This window comes from Lissotriton vulgaris, chromosome 4_1 (assembly GCF_964263255.1).
Source record: "Lissotriton vulgaris chromosome 4_1, aLisVul1.2, whole genome shotgun sequence".
Taxonomy (NCBI): domain Eukaryota; kingdom Metazoa; phylum Chordata; class Amphibia; order Caudata; family Salamandridae; genus Lissotriton; species Lissotriton vulgaris.
The window spans coordinates 1,078,157,272-1,078,178,814 of NC_141691.1; the positions used below are offsets into that span (position 1 = coordinate 1,078,157,272).

General features: G+C 44.3%; 1 protein-coding gene across 1 annotated transcript in view; it reads left to right on the top strand.

The window, feature by feature from the left end:
* TRIO (trio Rho guanine nucleotide exchange factor) overlaps positions 1-21,543 on the top strand; it is a 5,246,815-nt gene that overhangs the window by 623,763 nt on the left and 4,601,509 nt on the right. Inside the window, exon 5 of the mRNA XM_086965300.1 lies at positions 5,512-6,024. Within this exon, the coding sequence (XP_086821426.1) occupies positions 5,512-6,024 (513 nt within the window). The remainder of the gene's footprint in view (positions 1-5,511; positions 6,025-21,543) is intronic.

The following is a 21,543-nucleotide window of genomic DNA, read 5'->3' on the forward strand; positions in this document are numbered from 1 at the left end:
GATTTGTTACAGCCAGTTTGGAGATGCTCATCGCGTAATGAAGGAGTGTCCCTCTATATGTTATATGGCTGTCTCACTTACAACCTGGGAGAATGGACTCCGTAGGTTGTAGGGGTGTCCTGCTCATGCAGGGGCACCCTCACACTTAGAACTGAGCACCCTGCCTTCAGGATTGAAAGGCCTGCTCTAAGGGTGACTTATAGGTTTTAAGTTCAGTGACCTCGGATATAGGTAAACCTATATCTTTTGTAAGTGGTGCTAGTACGCAGGCTGCAATGGCAGGCCTGTAGTTACAAATTGAGTGGTCTCCCATGGGTGGCATAATACATGCTTCAGCACATGGGGACCCCTGGTGTACCTATGCCCTGGGTTCCTAAGTAACATATTCTAGGGACTGATAGTTACACCAGTGTCCAATCTGGGATTTAGCTAAGTACTTACCAAACCAATTTAGGGGAGAAAGCACAGAGACTGGGGTCCTAATTAGCAGGATCCCAGTCCGAAACCCCATTACATCAAGCAAAAAGTGGGGGTAACCATAAAAGCAGATCCTACTTTACTATAAAAATGCTTTGTTACATGCACCTAGACTGTGATGCCATCTTTTAAACAAACATTTGTGCAAAAAAAAAATATCTGTGCTCTAACGGACAACCTGAGCCCACCTCCACCAGGCAACAGGTTACTCAGCAAATCCCAATGCAATCTCAAACCACAGAAATCCTCAAACAAGCATCAGTTGCTACTTGCCAAGCTTTGACATCAGCAAATTTACGATGTGCCTCCTGTACCACCATGCTGAAGTCAAGTAAGAGGGAGGCTGTAAAGCCTTGGTATTGTAGTGGGCCCCATTCACGGGCAAGGCAAAGCGCCATGTCTCTGTAGTTTAACAGATGTGCAGTGAGCGGATGTGGGAGGGCGCTCAGTTGTGGGCGAGGCCCTACCGTTCAATTCGCACTCTCCACCTTGAAGGCAGTTGTGAAGCTTTGGCGATTGAAGAGTTCTACCAGGAGGCGCTTCACAAAGATGGAGGTGGTAGAAGGGTTTGGTAACTCTGCGTCAGGCTGCCCTATTTCTTTGGATTCCGCAATCCCCATGATGCGGATATTATTCTAGTGCGACCTCACTTCCAAATCCTTATTTTTAACTGCCACTACTTTTAGGAGCCACTTTGTTTTCTCCAACCTTTTAGTAATGGACACAGCACCCAACCCAGTTGTGCTTTCCTCTGCCCCGTCTAACCAGATGTTGTGACGATCCAAACATTCTCCCATATGTTCCAGTTTCCATGCAAATGCATCGAAAGGCGCATCGATGGAGCAAAGTCCAGCAGGAATCTCGGCCGTGATGGCAGTGGAACCGCTCAGCTGCTTGTTTGTGGATGTGGCCAACACTCCCTCCTCCACATCTTACAAGGATTCCAACCACCTGGCACACTCAAAATGATGCTTTCACTACCTGGGATCCCCTTTACACATGATGCCGGGGTATGTGCAGGAGTTGATGTACCTAAGTGGACGTGAGGAGTACAGGAATTGTGCCCCAGGAGAAAGAATGTGAGGGCCAGGGTACAGAAAAAAGCATTCTATGCAGACTACGGGTGGCCCTGGCTGCAGCCACCGAGTTCTGGGACACTCTCTGGTATTCAGGCCTGACCAGCTCGTCCAGCTGTATGGCATGGATAGGTGCAGTAGAGGCCTCAGACCAGGTCTGTGTATGGGCGGGGAGTAATCGCCTCTCTGGAGGCGTAGATGGGCCTATGTCTGTTGTGCAGCAGTCAGGGTTATGGCCAAGGGTCAAGCCGAGGGATGAAATACAGTGGAGCATTAGGAGCCTCAGGCGCAGTAGCGCCGCAATGATCAGTCTTCAAGTGGTGCCAGCCCACAGTCATATGCAAAAAGAACAATTGATGGACAGAATGCAGAACAATGTCATTCATTCACCCAAGTACAGAGATCTGGGCCTAAATCCATAGTTTTTTTTTGCAAAGCTTGCCATTTCAGTTTAGACCCAGCCATATGCAAATCAGTCTTGACACTGCCCCCAATGGGAACAATCCAACCCGAACTGCCAGGCCAGGTCAACCCTGTACTGGAAACTAGCATCCTAGGGCCTGTTTCGGGGTTTCACCCTTCATCAGCCAGGATAACTTGACTCCAGTGGCATGGAGAGTGGAGAGCATACCCATCCCACTTGGTGACAACTGCAAAAAGAACAATTGATGGACAGAATGCAGAGCAAGGTCCTTCAATGACTTCACCCCAGTACAGAGATCTGGCCCTAAATCCATAGTTTTATTTGCTCACCATGCCATTCCAGTTTGGACCTAGCCATATGCAAATCAGTCTTGACCCTGCACCCAATGGGAAGAGTCCAGCTCGAACTGCCTGGCCAGGTCATCCCTGGACTGGAAACAAGCATCCTAGGGCCAGTTTCGGGGTTTCACTCCTCATCAGCCAGGTTAGCTTGATTCCACTGACATGGAGAGCACGTAACCCACATCTGGGCATATCCGTCCCACACGGGGTGACAAATGCTAAATGAACTGATGGAAAAAATGCAGAACAATGCCATACATTCACCCCAGTACAGAGATCTGGGCCTAAATCCATCATTTTTTTGATGAGGAGTGAATCCCTGGAACAGGTCCTAGGATGCTTGTTTCCGGTCCAGGGAGGACCTGGCTTGGAAGTTTGGGCTGGACTGTTCACATGAGGCACAGGGTCAGGACTGATTTGCATATGACCAAGTCTAAACTGGGGTGGCATGGTGAGCAAAAAAATGATGGCTTTAACCCAGATCTCTTAACTGGGGGTGAATGTTTTGATTTGTTCTGCATTCCGTCCATCAATTGTGTGTCTTTTGATCCCACAATCCACAGCACTGGTTGGCGAATCAGGGCAAAGTCAGTTTAATTTCATTTCATTATCTTTATTCAAATTCCAAGAATTCATAAAAGCATGTCACATTTATACAATCGAAAATCCGTATAAATACTTTACAAGATAGGCGTCAGACAGTTAAAAGAATCAATATACAGCAGAAAAATCAAGGATTATCCATCATTTTACGAGCTCGAACAGCAAGTCTCAAAAAAGTTAAGAAGCAGTAGGCAGGATGAAGCTTTAAAAAACACACCAGAAGTGCCCTGGGGTATACACATTTTTGATGCCTATGTTGTTACGGGTACTCCGCAGCTCGGTCCCTCGCCACCAATCAAGTAGGCCATAAGAGGCCCTGCAGGTCAGCCGGTTCGGGTGACCAGACTTTGTGGATTTGCCTGGACAGTCCCGGCTTTTCACCAACTGTCCCAGCATATTTCATCAGTTTTGGCTCATGTTCCGGTTTTTAGAGCTGTCGACTGAAAACAGTGAGAAGCACTTTTTTGGTTGTTCTAAAGCTGTGCTAATTAGCAGCTGTTATAAGTAAGCAGTTTCATTAATAGGTATGATGTTGCTTCTAAAATTACTTTTTATTAATTTTATTAATGCATTTTCTGTGATCCTATGGTGATGAGAGTTGTCATTCTGCGCCGCTGTCGCTGAAAAATTGCTGTCTTCTCTTTTTCCAAAATGTTCCAGTTTTTAGTTCTCAGGATCTGGTCACCCTACAGCAGGGCCTCTCACCTGCTAGCTTGGCACCGCCCGCTGCTTAACCAAGTTTGTATGCGTGCCGGTGGGGATGGGGGCCCCCCGCGCCTCCGATCCGCCTGGCTGCCGCTCACCCAGGCACATTTTAAGGCATGGGCAAAGTGGGCTCTGGTCCAGGGCCCCAGCCTTCCTGAAAGGCCCCTGCGAGAGTCTTGCCTTGATGTACTTGAATAATTCTTAAACTGATTGTTGTAAATAGCATTTTCCATTCATTTATTTGAATGTATGAGTCTATTGCAGAAATGTTTCAGACAATTAAGTTTGTTTCATGCAACACCCCTAAAATAGTTTGTTTTAGATCAAAACAGGTACTCGCATGGAAGCGGGGCACAAAGATTATTTGTAGTAATATTAGCGAGCTGGTGCTGTATTACAATATTGAAAACTTCATTACTATCCCTTAATATTAGATGTAAACACATTGTGATTTTGGACTAGTGTGCTTGTGCACTATCAGCGACTTTGCCATAGAGGGTGTGAAAGAGATGTAACTAGATCATAAATTTAAATCTGTTCCTGATGGGGCCCTGGAAAAACATTTGGCCCAGGGCCCCCAAAATCCTTAAGACATCCCTGCGCTCACCTCACCTTCTGTAGTCTGATGGCCCGCCTCTGCCAGTGCACGCTCCAGGCATCCTGGGCCGGCGCACACAGCCAGGATCCCGACCAGTAGTATTTTATCGCAGAGGGCAGTTATTTGATGGAGAAGGCAGGCGGGGGGGACAATGCGAGGCTCGGGCACATCGGACCTCAGGCTCACCCTGTCCCTATGGCCTCAGGGCCTCTGAGGTCACGCTAGGACTTATCCCCGCCTGCTCCCTATTCTCCACTCTCGATGACCAATCGGTATCGATAATTGCACCTCTCTCCTCCGCTTACGATGTAGACGCATCATCCAGTGTGCAGGATGCTTAAAGATTTCACTATGACCTGCAACACGCCTTGTGTGGGATGATGGAGCCAGACCTGAACTGCTGAACTGCTATCAATCAATCAATCAGGGGGTTTATATAGCGCGCTACTCACCCATGAGGGTTTCAAGGCGCTGGGGGGGGGAAGCGGCTCCGGATCAGTCGAAGAGACAGGTCTTGAGGTCCTTCCTGAACATGTGCAGGGTCGGGGAGCGTCTTCTGATGTTCACAAGGAGCTTGTTCCAGGTCTTGGCTGCGATGTATGAGAAAGCTCTCCCACCGGTTCTGTTTCTGCGGATGCGGGAGACCTCTGCCAGGGCGAGGTCGGCGGAGGGGAGGTTCCTCTTGGGTACGTGGAAGGATACTCTCTATCTTGGTTTCCGTCGTGGCCACGCCCTCTTCCCCATGTCTGTCTTCTAAAATTAAAAAACTTCATTCACCTTGATTGGGCTTAACAAAGTAGTTTATGATAGACTCCAACTCTACTTTAGAATCCTTTCCCCAAGATATAAATGCACATTATCCAAAAGTGCATGCTTCTGAATGTAGCTACATTATTAATTTGAATTTTCAAGATGTTTGCCTACCATCACCACAAGTTTTGGTTTAGCAGCTTTTGATTCCGGTGAATTCTGCTTCTTTCAGGTAAATGGGAATTTAGTACGGTGCTGGTGACTGGTAACACATTCATTTTCAACGCTTCTTTTTAACTTGACATTTTCACTTTTCTGCACAGCACTAGTTTTTCGCTGTTATTCGTAAAATAATGTGGCTGTTGGGCTCATCAGGAACATTTTAGTACTTGAACAATTAAATAATTTTCTTTTATTTTAAGTAAGTTAGAGGCAGCATACAATCATGGTGAAAAGTGGTATTTTTTTACTTCACATTTTGTACTGAACATGTATACAAAGTACATTGACAAATAATATTAATATTCTCGTTTGCAGACCACCATGGTGTCTTTAGAAGGCCTTGCCAAAGTAGTTGACCCTTCTCAGCTTACTCCGGAGTTTGAAGGATGTTTGGAGTACGACCACGAGGAGTGGATTGAAATCAGAGTAGCCTTTGAAGACTTCATAAGCAATGCAACCAACATGTTGTCCAGATTGGAGGACTTGCAAGAGATCCTTGCAAAGAAGGATTTACCTCAGGACCTTGAAGGGGCACGGAATATGATCGAGGAGCACTCGCAACTCAAGAAGAAGGTGATCAAAGCACCTATTGAGGACCTTGACTTAGACGGTCAGAAGTTGTTGCAGCGAATACAGAGCAGTGAATGTTTTCCCAAACATAATTCTGGAACTGGAAATGCTGACTTACAGAACCTCTTGCCCAAGGTTTCCACTATGCTGGACAGGCTGCACTCCACTCGCCAGCATCTGCATCAGATGTGGCACATGAGAAAGTTGAAACTAGACCAATGTTTCCAGCTCAGGCTTTTTGAGCAAGATGCTGAGAAGGTAAACAATGAACCTGAATACATTAACGTTTGCATCACATATTGAGTCAAAGCGTACTATTTTTCATTTAACAAATAACGTATTTATATATTTTTTTTACCGGACATGTACTGAATCTTTGATTTGTAAGTGCAACAGTAATACCATTGATTTTGCGGCGTATGAGTTTTTGTCCTCCACAACACCACTGATCCTTCACATTGTTTATTTTTTCCTTTATCCATTACTATTGATTTATTGTGTAGTTGTTTTACTCCCCTGGATTGTAACTAAGGCATAGGACTAGAAATGCTACTTCTTGATTTCAGAAATCACACAACGTGAACAGCAAATCATTTTTTTATGTTTGTAGCATTGTCAAAGTTTTACACAAATATTTTCTAATGGGAATTAGAAAGATAGTCTTGATAAAAAATGGTATGTGTTTTCAAGCATGACAAAATTGTTAATAATTTGAGTAGAATTCTGAAAATTGTCTACTAATGTGCGATAGATTTACAAACATCTTTAATTGTGTTGCTAATCTCTTGTAATCAAAAAGTGATAACGCATACATGTATACTTTCAAAGATGGGCTTTGGGTCAGCCTTTTTTATCCACTGTTCTATTAATGTGTCATTTAAGTTTTGCTTCTTCCCACCTCAGCCTCTCACATGGGTCAGCTGGATTGCCGGCTTAAGCAATTGGGTGTCTTGCACTGCAGCTTACAGCAGTTTGTTTGATCACATGTGCACAGCTGCTTAAAAAGAAGTTTATTTCAGTGAGTTCACAGGCGGTCCAGTTCTTCACTTTTGTTATATTTTTACTGCACATTGTGCCTTAGGTTGTGGCCACCCACTGCAATGTTTTTTTTTTCTTCAGACCACGGCACGTTTGCTTTTTTACTTTTCACTTTTTAATTTTGTACTGCAATTACTTCCAAGAAAAGAAATGCATTTAAAACGCCTTTGCAGGTTTGGAAGGGCCAGACTGTTGACTCTGCCAGAGCTTCTCTGAAGCATTAACATCCTTTTTCGATTGATGCATGATTTTGCTAAAAAGTCACAATAGTTACATTATGCTTCATAATTTGATCCTATTGCGTAATCAAAACAGTATTTATGAAGAGAACTTTTTTTCAGACAGTTAAGCACCCTCCTTAAGAGAGAGAGAGAGAGGGAGATTTAATTATGGGTGGTAAGTTGTTTATTCTTCTTTCTTAGTCAATATACCACTTTGACGTCTGTTGGGCAGTCTCCCGAATATGAGTTCACGTGTTTTAATATATTACTGTGTAAATCCAGAAGCTAAGGTTGATTCTCAAAATGACCAGGCTGCCTCAGGTAATTGGTGCTATTATACAGTGGAATTGGGATGGCCTGTTTGTAAAATCAAGCTCTGCGCAGATTGATATTTGGAAGAAGGTTTATTCATAGGAAAAAGGATCCCATACACAGGAACAGCGCAGACAGGGAGGAGGCTCCGCTTCAACTGACAGCCTCTTACATAAACACATTGCAAAGCTCCTGGCAACGGGAACAGAGGCCTAGAATGCCACATGTCTCCCTCCTTTACAAAACAGACTAAAACCATAAATGATATACATTACGAAAAAAACAATAGTGAAGCATAAAGAGGAGATTCACACTACATAAGCAAGAAATTCATTTTACATAATCCTTTAAGTACGTCGGAGAAGAAGGCTCTCTTTTGGACCTACGAATGGTGCATGAAGGTCTGAGAGAGCCCTTTGACCTTCCAGGAGAGTTATTTGAACCACAAGAGCTATTAGAGCCCTTCAAACCTGCAGGAGAGACCTTTGAACCACTAAAGCTGCTAGAAAAGCCGAGAACGGAAACTCCGTACAGTGGATGAAAAGGTACCAGATCATCGCTGACTACAACCACTCTGTTCAGGTTCCAAATGCGGTGGTCGGCAGTTTTGATGGCATTATTAAAGATCTTGGTAACCTGCAAAGGTTTCAGAAATGCCATAGAAGAGCTTCTTCTACAAGGAGTTTTAATTAGGACCCAATCCCCCACGTTCACAGTAGCCTCCTTCACACTCTTTCTCTGGTCATAAAGCTCCTTATGAGCTACTATTTTTCTTGACTCAGCCAGGGTCCAATCATGCTCATCACATTTTGCACCCTGAGCATTCTGTAAATCATTCACCCGTGTAGGGGCCACCAACGTGTTGGGACGTCTACCCCTGAAAAACTCAAAGGGGGTTTTCTTAGTCGTGGCGTGGGGGGACAACCTATAAATCTCAACCTTCTTGAAGATTTCATTACGCCAGTCCAACCCAGTGGATTTAGCCAACTCAATCGTCTCTTTAGGAACACGATTGAAACGTTCCACCATTCAGTTGGTTTCAGGATGGTATACACTTCTTGTGCTTGATGCCATGTTGAACCAGGAACTACTAATTTTCTCTGGAAACAAACTGAACGCCATTGTCATTTAATATGCCATCAGGGATGCCTTCCCTGGCTATGAGTTTCTGCAAAAATGTCTTCACATGCTTAGTTTCAATGCCACGTGTAACAGCTAAATCTGACCATCTGAACAACTAGTTTACCAGAATATACCACTCGGAGCCCAGGGAACGAACAGGGCCAACAATATCCAGCCCGACTTCTTTCGAAGGACCATCAGGGCGATCTCGTATGACCATCGATTGGACCTTCGGCTTGGCTGCCCTCTCGCGCAAGGCACACTGCACACAATCTCTGATAATGCGTTCTACCTGCAAATCCATTCCAGGCCACCAGTAGGACAACCTTAGCCTTCCTTGGTTTTTGACATCCCCTGATGTCCTGTATGGGCCAAAGTAACAAGCTCTTGTCTTAGGGTAGACAGAGGAACTAACCTCAAACCCCTAACCAGTAGACCACTGTGCTCAGAAAGCTCATCCCTGACATACCAACATTTTTCTAACTCATTCTCACTTTTGGGTTTGGTTTTCAAACCAGCCTTACTACAAAGACGTACCCTATGCACACACTATATATTTCTGTAAACGTAGGTCAATGTATACATTCTTAATAGTTGTAAAACCATGCAGAGAAACAGATGGAGTGAACAATAATAGGAAATGAATATAATGACAATGGAGAATCCTTGTGTCCTCATTTAATTTTCAAGGCTTAACAACAGCCAGCCGACATGTGTTTCATCGCAACACGTGAATCTTCAGGGCTCTAGGTAGCTGTGTTTGAGCCAATAGGTCGCTCTGCCGGTGATACTTCCGACCCGGTGGGGCCCAAGACCGTCTGATGCTCCAATTTCGAATAGAGAGAGTGGACTTGAAGCGAAATGCGCTTTTATATATACCCGGGAAATGTAGTTCAAGTAAAACTGAGCTGGTATCTTCAGAATCCTATTAATGCGTCGTATACTTTAGGAGCGACAGAGGTAGCTCTGCGCTCTCGTAGTGAGTATAAGTTTCGTGGAGTAACAGAGAAACGCGCTGTTCCCGGGTCGCCGTGTTCCTGGTAATGGACACGTGTCCATTACCAGGAACACGGCGACCCAGAAACAGCGCGTCTTTGTAGTAATTGTAAGGTCCTGTCAGCTCGCTGGCATCACCATTGGGTGGTTACATGGTTTTCCACTCACCCAGTTGCACCACAAACTACTACACATTAGTGCTTCCATACAGGCAGTGCGCCCATTCAAGATTGACATCTAAAAACCATTCCCGCTTTCTTCTTTCCAACCAGCCTTGACACGTTCAAAACTTCGAGCAACACACTGTCAGTGCTTAAAGCCTCAAACCACCTTTGTCGCGTAATACTGTCACCCTCAATGTAACAGACCATGCCTTCGTCCTCTTGTTCACAATCATCAGAAGAACCTCGCTCACCACCATCAACAAAACGTGACAATGCAACAGCGACCTTATTCGCCCCTCCAGGCAGGTACTTGATCTCAAAATCATAATACTGTAGTGCCACAACCCACTTGGTGATCCTACTAGACACCGCATTGATGCCCTTTTTTTAAAGATTTCACACAAAGGCTTGTGGTCAGTCCTGACTTCAAACACACTGCCCCACCACAGGTTTTCGAGTTTCTCTATGGACCAAAATACACCGAGGGCTTCTCTTTCTATGACAGCATATCTCAATTCAGCCCCTCGCAGACTCCATGACAAATGAAAATGTAATACTTTTCAACCTAAATGTTCTCGCTGTGGAATATTAGGTCACTTGGCCAAAGACAAGCTATGTCCAGGCTTGAAAGCTACATGCAGCAATTTTAAGAGGAAGGGTCATTTTGCTGTGGTATGTAAAGGTAAACCTTATAAGGGAAAAGTAAATTAAATTTATGAAGAAGGATATTCTAATGATACAGATGCAGAGGTTGATTGTGGTCAAATTCTGCTACAAGTCACTGGTAATTGTGAGGGTAAGAATGGTGATTATTATTTATTATTTTGAATTTTGTAGAGCGCGCAGCTACCTCCGACGGAGGTGTCCCGGCGCTGAAGACATAGTCTCAAGAGGGTCGAGAAGGAGTAGAGTGGGATCTATTAGATCTGTGAGAATAACCAGGTCTTTCGTTTTTTCCGGAATTGGGGTTCGGACGTCAGGAATCTTAACTGTGTGGGTAGCTGATTCCACAGTTTGGAAGTGGCTACTGCCAGGGCCCTTCCTCCTGTACGTGTAAGGCGAAAGCGGGGGCAGATCATGAGGCGAAGATGATTGGATCTCAGGTTTCTTGATGCTTGTGAAAACCTCATTCTGCGACTTAGGTAGGTTGGGCCTCGGTCATTGAGTGCTCTAAAGGCCAGTATTAAGGCCTTGAATTGAATACGGATTGTTATTGGGAGCCAGTGTAGTTTGATTAGGTGGGGTGTGATGGAATGGCGGTAGGGGATATTGCAGACTAGCCTGGCCGCAGCATTCTGGACTTTTTGAAGTTGGTAGATGAGGTAAGTAGGGGCGCCTACGTACAGGCTGTTGGCATAGTCCAGATGAGCAGTAATGAGGGCATGAACTACTGTTTTTCGGGACTCAAGTGGTAGGTATGGGATGATTTTTTTTTATCATTCGAAGTTTCCCGAAACAGGCTGAGGTGATTTTATTGATTTGAGTATTGCAGGAGAGGGAGGTGTTGAATTGGAAGCCAAGGTTGCGGGCAGTTTGACCTGGTTCTGGGGGGGGTTCCATAGATGAGGTCTTGGTGCAAGGTGACAGTACATCTCTCTTGTTTGACTCTGGTGCGAAGATCACCATGATTTCAAAAGAGTTCTATGTCAAGAAAATCAAGCACAAAATAAAATTTGCCCTCCTGACATTACACCGCGTGCTTATGGGGGTGAACCCATTAAGCTGTTAGGTTATTTTTGTGGTCCTTTAGAATAAAAGAACAGAATGATCAATGCCAAAATGTACATTTCTCAAAAAGGGGACAGCATATTAAGCTGGTCCACTAGCGAGATCTTGGTGTAATCCTGGATCCCAAGGCTTCGCTCCCTATTAGATTAAGAGAGAATTTCAACGCAAATGTAATCTCTTCTGTGGGAAGTCTCTCCTCTGAGGATGTCATGCAAATGTTGAAACTGAAGTTTCCTCATGTTTTTTGCAAACCCTTGAGCTGTTTGAGAAATTATGTGCATCACATTCGGCTGGTTCAGGGTGCCAAACCTGTGTGCAGCAAGGTGCGCAAAATCCCCGTTGCAGTGCGTGAGCAAGTGCAAAGTGAATTAGAATGTCTGAAAGCTGACAGCACAATTGCTGGTGCTGCTTTCAGTACAGAAACTGGGCAAGGGTCCAAAGGAGAACCAGACCGAATCTCTGAGATCAATTTAATTACTCCTTGCTGTTCCAGTGGAGTAAAATGATCGAATCTGGGGGAGCAACCCCTCTGGACAACACTTGCTGAGGGCCGCACCTCATTGGGGGTGAGAGTGAATGAGGAAAAAATATTTTAAACCTTTTGATAGAAGAAAGTAGCTAGGGTCTCGCACAGTTCAGTATTGCTCTCAGTCTTAGGAATGGGGGCCGTTGTAAGCGAGGAAATTGTTTTAAACAAGGCTTTAGACGATGAATTAGCCATTCTAATTAGTTCATCAAAATAAGCCTTTTTTGAATCACTAAGTGTAGTGTAGTTCCCGCTGGACACCTATCCAGTGTCCTAGGCCGTGTCCGCGTATCACTATTCCACCAGTCCAGTGGTAGCTTTCCACGCGTTATCTGAAAAGTAATTGTCGATGGCAGACATCCCCCAGAGATCCCCAGACATCCCCCAGAGCCCGGAGATTAAGCCGCCAGAAGGGAATCATAGGGCGGGTCCTCAATGTCTTAAACTCTTGCAACAAAGGACAGTGATCTGATATTGTGCATCTTAAATATTCAGTGTGGGGAATGGCATTACCAAAGGCGTAAGAGCACAGAAAAGCATCTACACGTGTAACTGATCTATAGGTGAATAAAAACAATTGTTTCTTATGGAGGCATGTTGTGTCGTCCATATATCTTCCAGCCCCCAATGTTCCATTCAATCCCTCAACCTAGCTGCAGTATGATGGGCCGAAGCCCCCGGCAATGGGGGTGTCAAGCAATCCGATAAAAAATCAGACACACTTTTAAAACCTCCCCCAAGAAGTAGATCTACTGTTGCTGAGTCGACCAAGGGGGCAGAGAGTCTATGCAGGAAGAGGATATAGTCCTGATTAGGGTCATAGTTGCTACCAAGGGTAACCTCTCATCCCCACAGCCGCCCCGTAACCAGAACATAATGGCTTTCTGTATCATTGAATGTACGCTGAGGCTCAAATTGGACTCCAGCTGTCATCCATATCACTACCCCCCGGGTGTATGCTGAGAAGGAGGTGGCAAATACTTGTCCCCTCCATCTCCTGTGCTGTTTCCCCACTTTGCTTTGCAAAAGTGCCTCCTGCTATTTGCACTCCCCGCCGTCGTAAATATCTATGGACATTGTCCGCTTGGTTGGAAACCCCATCCGCTCGATGTTCCATGTCAGAAACTTTCATGTGTAATGTGGTGCAGCAATAAGAAAGCCTTCATTGCTGAACTACTCCTCGTCTCACCCCGTCCCCTGCCCCTCAGTAAGGCCGTGCCAGGCCACCTCTGCATAGAAAACAAACAAACCTAAAATTTAAAACATCCCTTAACATGAACTCCTTTTCCCAAGAGCAGTCTGGCAACCCCCAGCCGCCCAAACGATGAGTAAACTATTGTTTTGAATCAGCAGACCCAAACTAGGTGCAGATTCAGCCTTCCAATGGGGGACAGGCTACAGTCTAAAGGCAACGTTTCCTACTCCATCTGCATTAGCCCATGCCCACAGTAATTGCCCAACACAGCAGTCCGATTCAAAGTTAGGATGAAGTGTGAGCAGGCGGGCATCGTTTCTCGCCTCTGTTGTCTCATCAGATGATATTGTCCGCCGTCCCTGGAGTTACATCAAGCAGCAAGCCCTATGAGAAAGCACAACACCCTTCTGGGTGCGTGAAGGCTCTTGCTCCTGAGGAATAAGACTCCCCAGTTCATAATTGACCTCATATTCTTGATCTTTCTACCAAAAGGAAATGCATAGCCTTCATTGTGACAATGGTATAACCTGTTATTGTATAGTGTGGTATGGCTTGGCTTGTGATTGTATATAATGAAATCGCTTGTCATTGTATACAATGGTATGGGATGTTCTAGTATGGTGCCGTATGGTCTGTCATTGTATAGTGTGGGATTTGGCCTGTCAATGAATAATATAGTATGGTATGGTGTGGCTTGTCATTGTATGGTATGGTATGGTATGGAATTGCCTGTAATTGTATGGTATAGTAGGCAATGGTCTGTCATATGGTATGATGTGGCCTGTCGTCCTATGGTATGATATGGTATAGCCTGTCATTGTATTGTATAGTATAGGTTGGTGTGTTATGCTGTGATTTGTCATTGTGCAGTATTATATGGTATGACTTCTCATTGTATTGTGTGGAATGGCCTGTCTTTGTAGATGGTATGGTATGGCCACTAATTACAGAGCATGGTACGGTATGGCCTGCCAGTATATAGTATGATATGATATGGCCTGTCTTTGTATATAGCATAGTACGGCCTGCTGTATAGTATGGTTTGGCCAGTCATTGTATAGTATGATATGGCATGATATGGCCGATCGTATGGTATGGCCTTTCATTTTCTAGTATGGTAAGATGTGGCTTGCCATTGTATGCTATGACCTGTCATTGCATAGTATAGTACGGTATGGCTCATGATTTTATAGTATGGAAAGGCCTTTCATTTTATAGTATGGTATGGACTTTGATAGTATGGTATGTATGACCTGTGATAGTATAATATGGTATGGTAATCTTTGTGCTCCTGGATTATGATTGTGGGTGATTTCAATGCTACTATTTCCAATGGTTCTGCCACGTTTTTTTCAACCCATGTTGGAAGAAGTATGGTCCATTCCAGAATCTGTACTGCCCAACCATTTAAGATCGGATAAACTAGGCTTGTCACTCTTGCATAATCTGAGAATGTTTGACCTTGTGATGTTGAATGGCAGATTCCCAGAGGACTTCCCTGCCCCTTATACTTACCAGGCTGATATGGACATTCACTAATTGATTATATGGAGGTATCTTACCAATTTTTTGGTGTATGCGCGCAATTCAAGATACTACCAACAAGCATGAGTGATCATGGAGTTTTGGCCGTGGATGTTAATATGGAATTTGAGCAGCCCGAACTTTGGAATCAAAGGGATGAAAATATTTTATATAATTTCAGTAATGGGTGTACTTTTTGGTCAAATAATTCGCTCCAAAGCTTTAAGAGTTTTTGAAAATGTGGCTTCTAATCACATACAGGAACCACCCACTGCCAGGTTCGAGAGAATCCCGCGCATCCACAAATCCACCATGGGAGGAAGATCCTTCTCCTACCTGGCGGCTAAGACCTGGAATTCTCTCCCCACTCACCTCCGCCTCACACAGAACCACATTTCATTCAGAAAGGAACTTAAAACCTGGCTATTCGACAAATAATACACCCCCTCCCTCAAGCGCCTTGAGACCCTCTGGGTGAGTAGTGCGCTATACAAATTCCTGAACTTGAACCTGAGGAAGTAAAAAGCAAGTTTTCAGTTCTGCTCCTCCAGTGGTTAAATCATGGGAGATTAAAAAACTAAATTGGGAAATTAACGCCTTGATAAGGGAACAATTTAGGCAGTCCTCAATACCCAGGCAAAGGGAAATTAATAGACTAAAATAGGCACGGAAAAGGAAAGTGGTATCTGAATGTAGAAGGGTGGAAGACACAAACTGGGTCAAACTACGAGAGGTCGCACAGTCCGGTGACACCAGGAAATATTGGGCGTTAATAGCCAAATTCTGTGATGGGAGAGATTAGGCAAAGCCCATTCTGCTATCAGATGAAGAATGATCTACATATATTTCCCGGCTGTATGCTCTAAATTCCTCAGTTGGATGGAATCTTGATCTTGTCTCTGACTTTTCCATGGGGAGTGATTATGGACCCCCCTCGTGCAATGCAATAGAGGGTTATATCAAAGGGGCAAGATACTCTGGTGTGATGGACCCGGACGATATACCAATAGCCATAAGTAAACAGGATGACAAAGCATGGGCAGAATTCTTACATCCACTATTTGTTCACTGTTACACTCATGGGGACATTCCACTATCCTGGAAAGGAGCATAGTTGTTCCATTATCCTAAAAAAGTTAAAAAAATGTCCCCGCTAGTTTTAGACAGATCTCTCTTCTGGATGCGACTGGTAAATTGTTTGCTAAGAGCATTCTTTCTCATCTCCAAGATTGGGCCTTCAGAAATGGTTTCATTCCTGTAGAGCAAACAGGCTTCCGCAAAAATAGTGGTACCCTTAATATTATCACTGCCCTGCAAACTTTAATTGAAAAATGAACCAGGGAATGCCATTATATGCAGCTTTTATAGACTTCTCAATGGCCTTTTGATCGGGTAGACCGGGGGAAGTTGTGTAGAAAATTGGTCACCATGGGGATACCAGTGAATTTACTACGACTGATTATTGCACTGTATTCCTCCACTTGTACGCAGGTTTTATTGGGGGGAACACAGGGCCTGTCAGGAAACATAGAGACCCATAATGGTATATCAATGATTTGCCCAGCAGAGTGGGGCTCCGCAGAGGGGATTCCCCAAAATTAGGAAATTTAAAGTTGAGCTGCGTGCTATGCGCGGATGACTCCATATTAATGATTCTAACCCCTATTGGACTTCAAAGATGACTTGCATTGTTCCAGTAGCAATCATATGGATCAATGCAGAGCCAAGGCAATTTCACAGGCCTCTGCAATCAATCGATTCTATACACACTGTGGAAAAAGACATTTTGCACATATTTTATCAGTTTATAAAATAAAGATACCGCCAGCACTGAGCTATGCCTGCAAAATAGTAGATGGACAAGAGTGGGATAAATTTGAGAAAGTAGAGGGACGGATTTGGTGCCAAATCTGTAATCTGAATTGCGCTGCCCCTAAAGCAGCGTTTCGGCTAGACCTCGGTTTACTCTCCATACGTGCTGTCTATGGCTGCGTGCTTAAAATGGAGCAACGCACTAGTGAATAGCTCTGAGAACACCTTACGTGTAGCATTATGTGAGGAAATCTTTGTCACCATGAATGGAAAAAATGCTCATCAAAAAGCCATAAAACTGTTTGGCTTCGAGATGGACAGTAAGGCGGTGCTTCCTAAACTAGTTCTGAAAACCAGAATTAAAAAAACAATCTATGGTGTATCTTGTAAAAGAGACATTTTATTGTGCTTAGAGAATAGTAAGAATGACTGTATAGCAGGGAGTAGTATCTACAAAAAACCTCAACCTTCTATTTTATGGAATCTCCAACAGGAGTACCTAGAGCTATTTTGTTGCTTAGGCTCAATGTAATCCCTTTCAGAATTGTAACAGGAGCTTGGGAGGGCCTTACTAGACTAGAAAGACTCTGCCACTTATGTAATTCCTGTGTACAAGACTTAAATCATGTCCTATTCATTTGTCCCACAGTACAATCTTTACGCCGTAAATACCTAAGATTTTTTTCTAAAGTATAACATTGCCAAAGGAGAAGAAGCCCGTAACTGTCTGCTGCCCCCCATTCTGAACTAGTTTGTTTAAAAAATATATATTATTTTTTCAACAATTCTTAAATATATTTTAGAACCTGATTGGTTCATTAAGAATGTTTCAGAGCACTTGCACTTTATTGCTACTCACTATGCTGCTAGTTATCGAGTACTGTATTCTGAAATTGTAAATCCTTGTTTTTATTAAGAGTTTTAATTCCCACGCACTTTTATGATGCTGCAAGCTATTGTGTACTGTAGCTTGAATCGTAAAATCCCTGTTTTTAGGTCTTGCAGACCTAGCACTGGAGCACACATGCGCTCCTCGCTCTGCGAGCCTCGCTCTGCGCGGCTTATTGTCATCAGTACGCTTTCAGAAGGGGACTTGAAGCTCCGCCCTTCTATTTCATTCACTGGCATCTTCCTCCATGCTAAACACTGGCTTCCAATTGAAAAGGAGGCTTCTTAGTCCCTCCTTGTTACCGCCCTGTCTCCTTTTGGGACGGCACATCCTGACTGGATCTTTTACTTGTGTACTGACACGGTCTCCTTCATAAGTGTACAAGCACTCTTTTATTTTATTTTATTTTGGCGAGGCCCGCCTAGGCCGCGCTTGTTCCTTTATTTTTTTTAAAAGGAGTCTTTCTCTTAACTAAAGCAGTGTGCTTTTATTTTCTGCGCGGTCCGCCGCGTTTGTTTATTTATTTATTTTCTCTGCAGTTTGAACTTCTCTTAGCATATCCGCTTTTTCCTGGAACTGTGGCCCTTTCTTCGATGATAAATGTACGTATTGAGTTCCTTTTGAACACTGAGCTCTGAGGAAACTGAAGAAAAGCCAGAGAGGGATTTGCTTCTGCGCCTTTCCGTAGGGAAGCTAAAGCATCGAGTTCACGACAGAGTGGGTGTGAACAGAGCATCATTCGTGGGCGACCGATAGGCTTATGAGAGTACAGCGGTGGTGAGGGGGTTTGAAAGGGTTCAAGAGAGGAAAGGTAAAGCTGCTTGCATCCTCTCACTCACTCGTATAGCACCAAAGTGCACCTCTGCTTTAAATCGTTAAGATAAGTTGCACATTTAAGTAGTGAAATATTGTGGTGACTTGCCCACTCATTACAACTGGCTCTACACCAGGTGCGTCCAGTGTGGGTCCAGAAGGGCTGGATGCTTGCCAGATGTTAGGTTACCAAAACAAATGAGAGGGTCCTACTCTGCCAAAGGGACAGGACGCCACTTGACAAAATGTCTTAAAAATTAGATCCCTTTGGGAATTTCTGCATTCAACACCCCACTATTAGTACTCTACTCTCATAACCCAAATATCAGCTTCTCACTACTCACTCACCCAATGGAGCTTCATGTATTAGCCAATTAATCAAAATGTAAAAATTGTTTTAATTATTTGTACATTCTAAATTCATCATAACAAAGGTCAAAACACAGCGACATGCAACCTTCCAAATTAAAAATAAAAGAGCGTTACAATGTGAAAATCTATATTCATATACAGATAAAAACTTTGTTGGAGTAAATCTCAAACAGTGTTGTCCCCAAAGGGGCAAACTCTCTTTAAAAGTGACCAAGAAGCGACGCGTTTCGGTGGTCTCACAGGTCCAACCACCTTCTTCAGGCATTAAAAATGAGATTAATCATATCACAGCACTTTGAATATCTTGATCAGGGCTTGTGATACATATACGGGGACAAAGGCTCCGATTTCCAAACTTGCTCAGCAATATCCTCGGAAGGTTTCAATTTCCTATAGACTGTTTGAAGGAAAAATACCACCGTCGGTATCTATAGTTTCACGGTCCGATACCAGATCCAGCTTAATGTAGATTTTTTCTTAAAATACGATGCCCAAACATGAAGTGATGGTACTCGCAAACAGTCGGGATTCAAAAATCTCCGCGTCTGCAAGTGTATCCTTGTCCCATGAAAAAACGATATATCTATCTATACAAAGTTTTTATCTGTATATGAATATTGATTTTTCACATTGTCATGCACTAAATCGATCGTTTTTTTGCTCACCACCCCAGTTCAGACATGGCTATATGCAAAGATTTAGGCCCAGATCTCTGTACTGGGGTGAATGTATGACATTGTTCTGCATTCTGTCCATCAACTGTTGTTTTTGAGTTTAGTGATTGGGCCTGGGCTCTCTCACAGGCACCCCAATCTTGCATCTCCTTGTAGAAAGTTGGGCTGTGTCCCCACCCACTCTTGCAGGTAAAATAGGGCCATAGCGAAGGAGACGAATCCTCTCTTTGGCACTGGTTAACCTTAACCGTTCTGCTGTGTGGATATTTCCATTTCTATTCAGTACTGGAGAAAAAGTGTATTTCTCGGATTCACCTTTCCTGGCAGCTGCTTAACCGATCGTGCAGCGCTGAGGAACCAAACAAGTGAGAGAGAATGTCTGGCTATTTTTTTTCTTTTTAAAATCATCACGGATGGCCAGCAAGACACATACATCCGGTATGCTTTATTTAAACAGTTTTTATCATTATCAAGGCCGGCTCTGCCACGGATGTAAGACAACAATAAAAATGTCCAGATAACTGGTGATTAATGATCCTGCCAATCCTTTGTCTGGCGGTAGTTTTGAAATGCAGATAAACTATTTTATGTGGCTAGCTCGGTGGGTTACAGCCTTTGTCACAGAAATCCTTGTGTTACTTGCAGTTCAGAAGTTACAATCCCGTCATAGGACAGTGACCTATGAACTGTCATCAAAGAGCTGCATGCAAACCTGAATGATATAGTTAAAACTGATTTTTTTTGTGTTGTAATATAGTTAGAACTTTCCCAGTCTTTCATTATTCTAATGTTACTAAAAAGTTTGTTTGGGCAGATATACATTTTTATCAGTAAAGCCAACCCCTAACCACTGGGGCATGCGTTTTGATCTTCTCCAGACCAAACCCTCTTAAAATATACTGCCCACCAGTATGGATGACATTACATAATTCCTACACCTTGTAATCCTCATTGGCTTATGTGACATTCTCTGTAGACTGATTTACATACTTGCATGATTGATTGTCTCTGTATAATGTGTGCGTGCTGTAAAGTACTGTGACACCCTACACTGATATGAGTAGCACTATACAACAAAGGAAATGCATATGAGAATGAGAAAGTGGCTACGGAGAGATGAGGGGCTCTGGTCGAGGGTGGTAGTGAGGGAGTCCGAGAAGAAGGGTAATGGGGGGGGGGGGGCTACAGAGAGATGAGGGGCACTGAAGGAGGATGGCAGTGAGGGAGTCAGAAGAGGAGGTCAATGGGGGAGGGGCGACGGAGAGATTAGTGAGGGAGTACGAGAAGGTCAATAGGGGGCTACGGAGAGATGAGGGGCACTGGTGGAGGGTGGTAGTGAGAGAGTACTAGAAGGAGGTCAATAGGTGGGGGCTACGGAGAGATGAGGGGTGCTGGTGAAGGGTGGCAGTGAGGGAGTCTGAGGAGGAGGTCATGAGGGGGAGGGTCTACGGAGAGATGAGGGGCACTGGAGGAGGGTGGTAGTGAGAGAGTCTGAGAAGGAGGTCAATAGGGGGGCTAAGGAGAGATGTGGGGCGCTGGTTGAGGGTGGCAGTTAGGGAATCCGAGGAGGAGTTCATGAGGGAGAGCTCGAGAAGTGCCACTTGCCCAATAATCCCACCTCAGAAACCTCCTCTTCCCAAAAACACTTTTTGAGAGTGATGCCATTTAAAAAGAGATGTGGAAAGAAAAGAATGAGTTTTACTGGGCCCTTGTAAGACTAAGGAGAGATAAAGGAGGGCCCTCAAGCAGGCCTGCCTAGACATATAAGTGACAAATTGGGCCCGCAGTGGCCCACCCGAATGCATCCTTAGCCCACCCAAATAAAAACTCCTGGAACCTGGCCAAGCGTGCTTGGTGACCCAGAAAAAGACTGCTCTGGGCATGGGTGTGCATGTATTGAGATTTAACAACACGTACTAAAATTAAAACTTGATAACTCTATATAGCCTGTGTTAGATAGTGCTTGCTACCTCTATCCTGCTATTCTATAGTGCTGCAAAGACTGAGTGTTAATGTAACCCAGCTCAGGAAACCACTTAATTGACCTGGGAATGATGAAAGACTGAGACGGCCCCCCGCCCCCACCCCGCTTCGAATCTGTGGCAAGCAGCGAGTAATTTGATCACGGATTGAACAAAATAAGTCCCAGGCAGCTGCGTGATCAGGTATAGCTCCCACCTCTTGGTGATGCCTGAATTTTCAAACCTAACTTTGTAACCGGACAGGGTATTCAGGGAACGGACTCCCGAAAAAACGAGGGCAAGACCCCGAAAGCGCCGACGCCGAAAGCTCCGGCGTCCACAGCAACACCCAGGGCCAGCGGATCCTCACAGAAGGACTCCCAGGTGCCGAAGGGCGGCGACCAACCAAGGTCGTCGAAAAGCGTCCACG